Below are 10,562 nucleotides of genomic sequence, written 5' to 3' on the forward strand. Positions count from 1 at the left end.
CCCCCGTGGTTGCGGCCCCCAGGAGACCCTCTGTCTTCTGCGAGTGAGAAAAGGCCGAGTAAGCCGTCCGAGACTGCGACTGGGAACCGGGATTTGAACCCAGGCCGTTTGGCCCCGAGGTCCGGGCCACTAGTGCCTTCCAGTGGCGGCCGGCACTTAGGACTGTGGAGGTCGCGCGGTGCCTTGCTCGTGACCGCCTGCATGTTTCTAGTACTTTCTCCTAGATGAGGAAATTGAGGCAGGCAGAGTTTAAGGAAGTTGGCCTAACGTCAGAAGGAGGATACCGGTTCTTCCATTCTGACTCGAGCTCTCCGTGCTCCGAGGGCAAATCGTGGAAGCTTAATGAACAAGAGCGAGAGGATAAAGGACTTAGCGGGTCCCCTTGGTATCTTGGTGTAGACATTCCTAGTCGTTTCCCTGTCTTGACATATAGGACCAGTCAGAACCCCCCCCCCCAGTCCCACATTCTGTATGATTTCCTCAGCACTGGCCCTTAAGAAACACAAAATTAAATGAGTGAAGTGAAAAGAGCCAGGTCTCATGATGCATGCCTGTAATGTTAGCTTTTGAGAGATGGGAGTATCACTACTTGAAGCCAGCAAGACTAAAAACAAAAGAATGGAGGTTTACTATAGGGGAACTCCCAGGATTTCTGCAAAAAGTAAATCATTCAAGATCTTTAACTGTATTGGGAATGGTGGGCACTCACTTCATCATGTCAGATGGCTGCTTTGTGCCAGAGTCTTCAATGTGGTCCAGAACAGCCCAGCTGGGGATTTGAGCACAAGGAGGAAGTTGGGCTCCAGCACCTCAGAGAGCCTGGGCTGGAGTGAAGTCAGAGCTGTGCTGCCGGAAGCTCACCAGCTGCCTGCAGTGTGGCAGGCATCTTTCTAGCTGTTGAATGTTACACATCTGACATCCAGGGACTCTGAGCAGCAGCAAACAGAGGTGGTGTGAAGGAAGTGGTGACTGTCCTCACACTGACCTGAGCCACAAGCGGAGAAACTAAAATGAACGCTCAGGTTACATAAGAAGTGAAAATGAGCTGCTGGTAAACACACACACACACCTCTGCACCACCCTCCCCATTCACAGGGGAGTGTTCTGGGGTGTTTGGTCACTAGCAGACACTTATAGGGTAGAACATGAGTTTGATGTTTTGTTAGGAATAAAGGAGCATGTGGAAAAGTATGCATTGTGATAAGTGAAGAAAAAAGCATCTCACCACCAAGGTCAGAGTGAAAAGGGGTTTTTTCAAACTTTGAAAACTCACATTGCCAGGCATTGGTGTCTCATACCTGCTTATCCTAGATACTCAGATCTGAGGAGTGCGGTTTGTAGCTAGCCCAGGCAGGAAAGTTCATGAGACTCCAGTTAACTACTAAATGAGACAAGGCAGGCTATGGCTCAAGTTGTAGAGCACCAGCCTTGAGCAGAAAAGCTGCCCAGGACTGGAACGGGGAAAAAAAAAAAAGAAAATCATCTCATATCAGTGATGCTGACAGGAAGTGTTTGTAGGTACAGTAGGTGTGTGTACATCTATACATGTATATAAACACAAGCTTTTCGTCTGCTGTGTTATTTCCAAATTAAAACATGGCTTGTATTTTATTTTTGTTCCACTAGCTGCTGAAACAAAAATCACAGGCCCCAGAAGAGCCTCTTGTCTGTCAAATAGATCTGAAAAATCACCCCAAAATCAGCCAGCAGAATGGAAAAGAGAGCTCAGCTAAATCAAAGGGAGGCGATTCACGGCCTAGGAAAGACCAAGAGACCACTCGGGGCTCTGTTGCCTCTACCTCTAAGAGGGACAGGACGTTACTGGCACCTCCTACAGAGGCAAGCAAAGCAGAGCACCAGAAAGGAGCCAAGAGAAGGACAAATGGTCCCATCTCTTTGAAACAAGGGGACATCAAGCATAAGAAGAGGAAAACTAAGGAGGCAGCTGTGGCCTTGACTCCAGCCATACCCACCGAGTAAGTATTAGTCATCTCTGCAGTCTCTGCTGTGGTGGCTGACACAAGCCTCCTGGTGTGCCAGCCCAAGAGGGCCCTAAATGTTACACCTGGCTGCCCGGCCTCCATCATCCTCACAACTGAGAAGGTGCCAAGGCCTGTCTGTCAAGGAGCCATGTAGAGGTGGCCTGATAGTCTTCCTTACTTTGTCCAGTTACTTGTTCCCTCCGGAGCGTGGGATGGGGGAAGGCAGAGGTCGGTTACAGTCGCTGCTGCCTCTGGGGCCTGGCACAAAGCTCAGTGCTTAGGAAGCATCAGCCAAAACTGGGTTTGGAGGGCCTGGGAAGGTGGCTCAGTGGTAGAGCGCTTGCCTTGCATGCCTGAGGCCCTGGGTTCGATTCCCCAGAACCACATAAGCCAAAAAGAAAAAAAAAGCCGGAAGTGGCGCTGTGGCTCAAGTGGTAGAGTGCCAGCCTTGAGCTGAAGAGCTGAGGGACAGCGCCCGGAAGTGGCGCTGTGGCTCAAGTGGTAGAGTGCCAGCCTTGAGCTGAAGAGCTGAGGGACAGCGCCCAGGCCCAGAGTTCAGGCCCCACAACCAGACCCCCCCAAAAAAACAAAAACAACTGGGTTTGGAGGTGTGGCTTAGGTAGAGCATTAACCAACAAAGCAAGTATCAAGTTCAAGTCCCAGTCTTGACCAAAAAAACCCAAAAAACTTGTAACATTAGTACTCAGGCATGGTTCAAATGAATGGCTGGGAGCTTGGAGGGCCTGAGTTTGATCCCTATACAGCCAAAAACAGACCCAAACTTGCACTGTGAATGGATGCTGGAGCCAGAAAGACATAGGAAATGCATTCTTCTTGCCTGCTGGAATACTGGAGCTGGTTCCTAGCATGAGCTGCTCCTGTGGAGTCAGGAGACAGTGAGGTGTAGCATGCTTGGCCTAGTGCCTGGCAACTTCTTGACAGGAAGGGGTCATCTCTCCATGTGGAAGGCCAGGGGCTGGCTTCCTGTCAGAGTGTCTTCGGGACATAGTTGCTGCAGGTGGAAGGGTGCCTCCCTGTGCCCCTACATGGGGCAGTCTGTGAGCTGCTGTCACAGCTCTGCCTCTCACACTGACCTACGCAGGGGGCAGGTCCTTACTGTAGTAACTATGGGAGTGGTGTTGGGTGGGCATAAAGCTGGAATTCACCAGGCCGTCAGTGCCCATCTGTGTTTCCTGTTTAATAATCCTTTGTGTAATTACAAAGAAAATGGCAGCTGTCATTCTACTGAGGTGGGTCATAGGTTTCTGTTGGTATTCTGTGTTGGTCTGTGGCTTCTGAATCTTGGATATTCAGTGTATGTGCTAATTGAGAGGATCAACATGGGGAAGGTGCTGAGATAATCCCACTCTGGCCTGGCCAGGCTGGTGGGGGGTGGGGCACCCTTCCCTTTCCCTTCTGTCATCCTCTGGACAGCAGGCCCCTACCCGCCCGGCTCACTGCCGTCTTTGTCTTTTAGGGAGGACATCTGGTTTGATGATGTGGACCCCATGGATATTGAAGCTGCCATGGGCCCAGAGGCGGCCAGGATAGCACGGAGACAGCTGGGCCAGAAGGAGAGCAGCATCTCTCTAGTGAAGGAGCAGGCCTTTGGCGGGTATGCTGGGCTCAGGCCGGGTAGCTCAGAATGTTCTTTTGGGGGTGGGACTCTGGGGAAGAAGACTACCCCCCTCCTTCTCTGCTGTATTGGAGTGGAACAGACATGGCCCCACCAAGTCCCATGATTGTGCAGCCCATCCATGGCGGTACAGTGGTGAGGGTGGGGCCTGGAGCCCTTCCCCCAGTGCCTCTGATTCCCTCAGCCTGACGAAAGCCTTGGCCATGGACTGTGAGATGGTGGGTGTCGGCCCCAAGGGGGAGGACAGCATCGCAGCCCGGGTGTCGCTCGTGAACCAGCACGGGATGTGTGTGTATGACAAGTACGTGAGGCCGACCGAGCCCGTGACAGACTACAGGACAGCCGTCAGTGGGATCCGGCCCGAGGACCTCAAGCAGGGTACGTCTCCCGGGGGCGGGTTCATGCTCCCCTGGCCCTGGCTGTTCAGAAACATTGCTGCACCTGGCGTTCCTTGCCTCCGCAGGGACCGCAAAATGGTGGGCGTGGGCCCCAAAGGGGGAAGTACCGCACTGCTGTCCTTGCTGTGTGTCTACACCTGGGCACTGGGTGGGGTTTGATCTAAGAGTCCAGCCCCATATATCCAAGGCTGTGGTGGGATGACAGGGACAGGACATCCTAGCAGATGCCCAGGTCTCCTTGGGGATCAGGCCCTGTGCTTCCCCCCACCCCCCACTCTGCATACTGCCTGCTTCTCGGGTGCACACAGAGTGGCCCTGTCACCGCTTACTCCTGTACCAACCAGTACTTCTTGCTTTTTGGTTCAGTGAGGGAAGTTGTACCATGCACCAGCCAGGGTTGGGTATGGCCACATGGCACAAGTGTGCTTCTGGAACCTTCCTGGTGGTGTGGTCCTCAAATGGGGTCTTCTGGGGAGAGACAGAAGACTCTCAAGACTGGATCTAGGGAAGCCCAGTGTCTGTGGAAGATGATCAGGCAGGAGTTTTTGTGTTTTTGTTTTTGCTAATACTGGGGCTTAAATTCATGCTGACCTGGACCTTTTTTTTTTTTGTCGGTCATGGGGCTTGAACTCTGGGCCTTGGTGCTGTCCCTCAGCTCTTCAGCTCAAGGAAAGTACTCTACCACTTCTGGTTTTCGAAGTGGCTTATTGGAGATAAGAGTCTCATGGACTTTCCTGCCCGGGTTGGCTTTGAACCGCGATCCTCAGATCTCAGCCACCTGAGTAGCTAGGATGACAGGCGTGAGCCACTGACGCCCAGCTACCTGGATCTTTTTTGTTCCAGGCTAGTGCTCTACCACTTGCGCCACAGGTCCACCTCTGGCTTTTTGGTAATTAATTGGAGCTGAGAGTCATGCAGTCTTTGTACCTGGACTGGCTTCAAACCACAGTCTTCAGATCTCAGCCTCACAAGTAGCTAGGATTATAGGCCTGAGCCACCAGCACTTGGCTAGGCATTTTTACTTCATGAAGCTCAGCCCTGGTCTTTTATTATTACATGGAGTAGAACTGCACTGTTGGTGGCTCTGAGAGGTCTTAAATGCCATGCGCTTCTTTGGGCCAGGAAGGAGTTGGGAGGCTGTACTGGTCCACATATCTTTACAGCCCTCTCATTCCTGCTGTCCCAGAAGTGGGCAAGAACCCAAAGTGCATGCCCTGCACAGTCCCCTCCCCCCTGGGGCCCATGAGGTCTGGAGCAGAGGCTCCAGTTGCCCTCAAATAATCTTGAGGTCCCGCCCCTTTGGTTTTCAGTCTGCCATGGGTGGGAAGGGGCCTAGCGTCTGGCACTGTGGCTGGCACACAGCATGGGGACCTGATGGAGATCAGGTAGGGGGTTGCTGTAAATGGGCCACAAGCAGTCCAGTTCCATACAGCTGAGGCAGAGGCTGCATGGGGGTGACAGGAGGAGCCCTCTCCGAGAATGGCTGATTCATTCTGAGAACTAGTGCTAAAGACTGTTTTGGTTTGATTTTTAGGTGAAAAACTTGAGATTGTGAAGAGAGAAGTTGCTGAAATGCTGAAGGGTAGAATCCTGGTGGGGCACGCGCTGCACAACGATTTAAAGGTGCCTTGTGCCGTATACCCCTCCTGCCCTCTGGCTCCAGAGGGTCTCCATGTGATCCCCCTCCCTCCTGCACCAGAGCTTGGACTTGGACCTTGCCCTCTTCCAGTTTACTGGCTAAACTGGTGCTCTTACCATTTCAGCTACACTTTTAGGCCTGTTTTTTGCTAGTTATTTTGGAGATACAAAGTTTCATGAACTTTTCTGTCTAGGCTGGCTTTGAACTATGATCCTTTGGATATCAGGATTACGGGTATGAGCCACCAGCACCTAGTACTATTGTATCTTTCATTTTTAAATCTATGTCCTATTCTGGAAATCTCAGTATGTCCAGTGCCACTTCTGATTCCTTGCTGTGCTCGAAGGACCATACTAGGTCCTGGTTTTGGAAGTTCTGGCAGCATGAGGGCTCCAGAGCCAGAGCAGCTGGCAGCCCTGCTCTGGGTTTGGTGAAGGGCTGGCTGTGAGTTCACCTGTTTCACCTGGCCGAAGGCCTGATGTCCAGTCGCCTTCCCCGTGCCCAGGGCCCAGCACACCAGAAACTTGGTTATGCTGGCTGAGTCCTTGTGGCTTCTGACCTGTGTCCAGTTTGTGCCTCTGGAGCCTTGCCCTGATGCTGGGAGCCCAACCTTGTGTCTCCCTCAGACACCTAGGAAAAGCCGGCGTGCTCACAATCCATGGGTTACTTTTAAGTTCACAGGCAATTGCAGGGAGCAGGGGTGGAGGGAGTGGGGAGCCCAATCTGGTTGCAGAAGAGATGCTTCTGCTCTTCCCTCAGCTGCCAGGGTGTGGGGTTCTTCTGGGCCAGGCAGCAGTTTAGTAGGTGGCCCCTTTACAACATTCTGTGAAAGCAGAAAACAAAACCATTGGAGGGGCTGGGAAGGTGACTTGGTGATAGAATGCTTACCTAGCATGCGTGAAGCCCTGGGTTCGATTCCTCAGTACCACATACACAGAAAAAGACCAAAGTAGCACTGTGGCTCAAGTGGTAGAGTGTTAGTCTTAAGCAAAAGCTCAGGGACAGTGCCCAGGCCCTGAGTTTAAGCCCCAGGATTGGCCAAAAGAGGGGGAAGAAACCCCCCAGAGATTCATGTTCTTCTTACAGATCACAGCACTGAGTCCTGCTAAGGTTACAGTGTGCCAGGAACACTGCACAGTGCTTCTCCCACTACTGCTGAGCATCCTCAGTAGGCAGAGCCAGCAGCTGCTCCCAGCAGTGGGGAGTTGGGTGTGGACATGTTCCTGAGGCAGCTATTCTAGGCTTGCTTGGCTTCTTTCACAGCTGGCCACCCACTGTCCTGTGGGAGAGGGTAGGAAAGCTTAGAAGGCCTTTCTTGGGTCAAGGTGTGTGGCTTCTGGCCTCTACTCCTTGAGGCTCCTGCAGGTTAGAACCTCGCGATGTCCTTCCTGGCCTCAGTCTTTGGGGCTGCTCAGCATTATAAGACTCTAGTATTTGAGAGGCCTGTGTTTCAGGAACCTCTAGTGGTTTTAATATTTTTTTTTTTTTTTTTGTCAGTCATGGGACTTAAACTCTGGGTCTGGGCGCTGTCCCTCAGCTCTTCAGCTCAAGGTGAGCACTCTACCACCTGGGCCATGGAGCCACTTTCGGTTTTCTGGTGGTTTATTGGAGATAAGAGTCTCATGGACTTTCCTGCCTGGGCAGCTTTTTAACTGCGATCCTCAGACCTCAGCCTCCCAAGTAGCTAGGATTACAGGTGTGAGCCACTGCTGCCCAGCTTTAACTTCCTTTTAAGTAAGTGTTTAGGCGCTGTACATGGTAGTTCATGAGTAGAGATCAAAAGGATCACAGTTCAAGGCCGACCCAGGGAAAAGTTACTAAGACTTCATCTCAAGCAGTAAGCTGGAGATAGTGGTGTGTGCCTGTTATCACAGCTGTGTGGAAGGCTTTTAGGTAGAAGGATCATGGTAGACTGGCCCAGGCAAAAACGAAAGAGTTTATCTGAAAAATTAAGCCAAAAAAGGGCTGGAGCTTGGTTCAAGTGGTAGAGCCACCTGCCTAGCAAGAATGAGGCCTTGTGTTCAAAACCCTGGAATTACTCGACCCCCCCCACCCCCAAATGCAGCCTGACAGTATAGTTTAGTTGTAGAAACTCTGGGTTTCATCCTCAGCACCTGGAAGATAAAAAATTGTAACATAAAGTAAGTATTGAAAGCATTGAATCATCTTCAGAGACTACCAGTGGGTGGTGTCTTTTCCCCCACCCCCACCCTGTGCAGAATGTTTGTTCGTGTGTGTGTGTGAGTGTGTGAGAGAGAGACTTGCTGAACTTGCAGGGTTGAGCTGCTCAAATCTCAGCTTCCCATTATATGTAATCAAACTCCAAAAACAAGTAGGACTGGAGGTGTGGCTCAGGTGATACGAGTGCTACCCTAGCAAGTGCTAGGCCCTGATTCACATACCTCCAGTACTGGGGGGCAGCAGGGATCCGGGCTTATCTCTGGGCCTTTATTTTGTGTGTGTCACCCACGGGGTCTGCAGGATGCTGTCTGGAAAGGGGCTCCTGTATGCAGAGTGAGAATGAGAGTGCTCATTTCCTGTTCCTAGGTGCTGTTTCTTGATCATCCAAAAAAGAAGATCCGGGACACACAGAAGTACAAGCCCTTCAAGGCTAGAGTGAAGGTACTTGGCCAGTGCTGCCCCACTGTGACCCTGGTACTACCTGCTGGGTAAAGGGTTTCCTTTTAACCTCTAAAACGCATCCTAGAGTAGAAAGCAGGGTAGGGTGCAGCGCGGTGATGGAACGCACGGGCACAGTTCTGGGTTCAGTCCTCAGCGCTGCAAGAAAAGAAAAAAGGGTGGTGTTGTGGTGATGGTCAGTTGGAAGATGAGCCTGAGCAGGCCCCACTGTGTGTGCTCATCTCTGCAGCGAGTCCTGGTGAGGGAGGGCCCGAGGCTACCAGGGTGGAAGGTGCCGTGCTGTCCCCACTCCCACCCTCTCCTGTGCTGGAGATGGACCCCGTAACTTGATCTTGCTAGGAAAGCACCACATCCCAGCTCCTCACCTCTTTACTGGCAAGGGGGGTTCACCAGCCATGACTGACTGGTGCTGCATTCCCAAGTGCTATGGGTCTCCCCGAGTGAGGCAAACTGCCAGTCCCTGGCTGGGCTCAGAGCTGGTCAGGTGGAGGCACCGCCCCCAGCTGACTGTGGACCATCTCCCCTCTGCAGAGCGGAAGACCATCTCTGAAGCTGCTCTCTGAGAAAATCCTGGGACTCAGGGTCCAGCAGGCAGAGCATTGTTCAGTAAGTGTGTCCTTGAGTGACAGGCCCTGGGTGGTAGCTGTCCTTGACCTTGAAACTCAGGCTTATAAAGGAAGGGGTGGGGTCTTGGATGGCTTCTGGTTTAGAGGACACAGCAGAGTGGCTTTATGAAATGTTACATTCAGGGCTGGGAAGGTGGCTCAGTGGTAGAGTGCTTGCCTCGCATGCATGAGGCCCCGGGTTTGATTCCTCAGCACCACATAAGTAGAAAAAGCTGGAAGTGGCACTGTGATTCAGGTGGTAGAGTGCTAGCCTTGAGCTGAAGAGCTGAGGGACAGCACCCAGGCCAAGAGTTCAAGTCCCACGACCAACAAAAACAAACAAAAATGATACATTCAACTAACACCAAAAAAGGTGCCATGTTGTAACTATTCAGAGAAAAGTCCAATCTAACAGAAGGCTATGTTAGTCCATTTTATATTACTGTAATGAAATACCTGAGGCTGAGCACTTTATGAAGAGAAGAGGCATTCTTGGGGCGAGGCCTTAAAGCAGTTGATGCTGCAGTGGACAGGAAGCCAGAGGAGAGGGGCATCTTGTTCTTCATAATAGAAATGATGGAGACCTGGAGAACTAGTTACCTGGGCCTTGTGAAGTCTTCCCCCATGACCTCCCGCTGTGGCTTGCCCACCCAACACTGCCGGGGGGTGGGGGTGGGGGGGGAGGGGCAGAGCATGCTGACTGTGTAGCCTGTGATCAGCTGTTGGGTGGTTAGCATCACTGCGTGTCTCCAGGTCCAAGACGCCCAGGCAGCAATGCGGCTCTACGTCACCGTGAAGAGAGAGTGGGAGAGCACCGCCAGGGACAGGCGCCCCCCAGCGGCCGCCCCAGCCCACTGCAAGGGTGACGCCTAGCCCTGCCCTCCCTGTCTGGCTAGTGGCACTGGGTCCAGTGGCATTAGGACCAACTCAGACCAAAGCATGGTAACATGTGAAACTTGGAGGCTGTGGCTGCGGGTTATGGAAGTGAGCTGCTAGACCTTGTTCTCTCGGCTCTGCTGTGGACCCGGTCTTGCCACAGCTGGTGACATGGTGCAGCCTAGAGGTGGGCTGCCTGAGGCTGCTGTGGCAGTAGGTTCTGGAGGGATCCAAGCCACTCAAAGCCTTCCCCTGGGGAAGAAGTGGACAAACGAGGCTTGATTGTGGAGTTGCCAGGCCAGGTGCCCACAGGTAGCTCCTGACACCCAGCAGGCTGGCACGGTAGCTTCCTCATTGAACTTTGTTGTGGCCCCTGGATCCTTTGACACTTGCATTTGTCTCATTTGTCCCTGAGTTAGCTGGGAGGCCAGTACCTGCAAAGACTCACAGTCCACAGTGGTCTGGAAGTTGCCTCTTCTGGCCCAAGGCTCTTGGACTGGGAAGACTGAAATCTGACCAAGCTGTGGCTTTCTGGCATGGCCAGTGTCAGGAATGGCCAGCCACACTGGTCAGTGAGGGGAGCCCAGGGCTTGGGGAGTCACCTGATCGCTGCAGGAGAGGTGCACACTCAGAAGGTGTCACTCAAAGGCAGAGTGCTTGCCTAGCATGTGAAAGTCCTGCCTCCCTCTGGTGCAAAATAAAGGACTTGGATAGTTGGTGGAGGCCTGGCTTCTTGCAGCATCTAGAGCCCTCCGAGAGCCCCAATTAGGCCGAAAACAACTGGGC

General features: G+C 52.5%; 1 protein-coding gene across 1 annotated transcript in view; it reads left to right on the forward strand.

Moving 5' to 3' along the window:
* The window catches only part of Rexo4 (REX4, RNA exonuclease 4 homolog (S. cerevisiae)), an 11,227-nt gene extending 734 nt beyond the window's left edge, over nucleotides 1-10,493 (forward strand). The window contains exons 2-8 of the mRNA XM_013029384.1: nucleotides 1,627-1,976; nucleotides 3,460-3,597; nucleotides 3,803-3,996; nucleotides 5,551-5,639; nucleotides 8,203-8,277; nucleotides 8,827-8,901; nucleotides 9,654-10,493. Of these exons, the coding sequence (XP_012884838.1) occupies nucleotides 1,627-1,976; nucleotides 3,460-3,597; nucleotides 3,803-3,996; nucleotides 5,551-5,639; nucleotides 8,203-8,277; nucleotides 8,827-8,901; nucleotides 9,654-9,773 (1,041 nt within the window). The 3' untranslated portion in view covers nucleotides 9,774-10,493. The remainder of the gene's footprint in view (nucleotides 1-1,626; nucleotides 1,977-3,459; nucleotides 3,598-3,802; nucleotides 3,997-5,550; nucleotides 5,640-8,202; nucleotides 8,278-8,826; nucleotides 8,902-9,653) is intronic.
* The last annotated feature ends 69 nt before the right edge of the window (nucleotides 10,494-10,562 follow it).

Source organism: Dipodomys ordii, unplaced genomic scaffold (genome assembly GCF_000151885.1).
Source record: "Dipodomys ordii isolate 6190 unplaced genomic scaffold, Dord_2.0 Scaffold118, whole genome shotgun sequence".
Taxonomy (NCBI): domain Eukaryota; kingdom Metazoa; phylum Chordata; class Mammalia; order Rodentia; family Heteromyidae; genus Dipodomys; species Dipodomys ordii.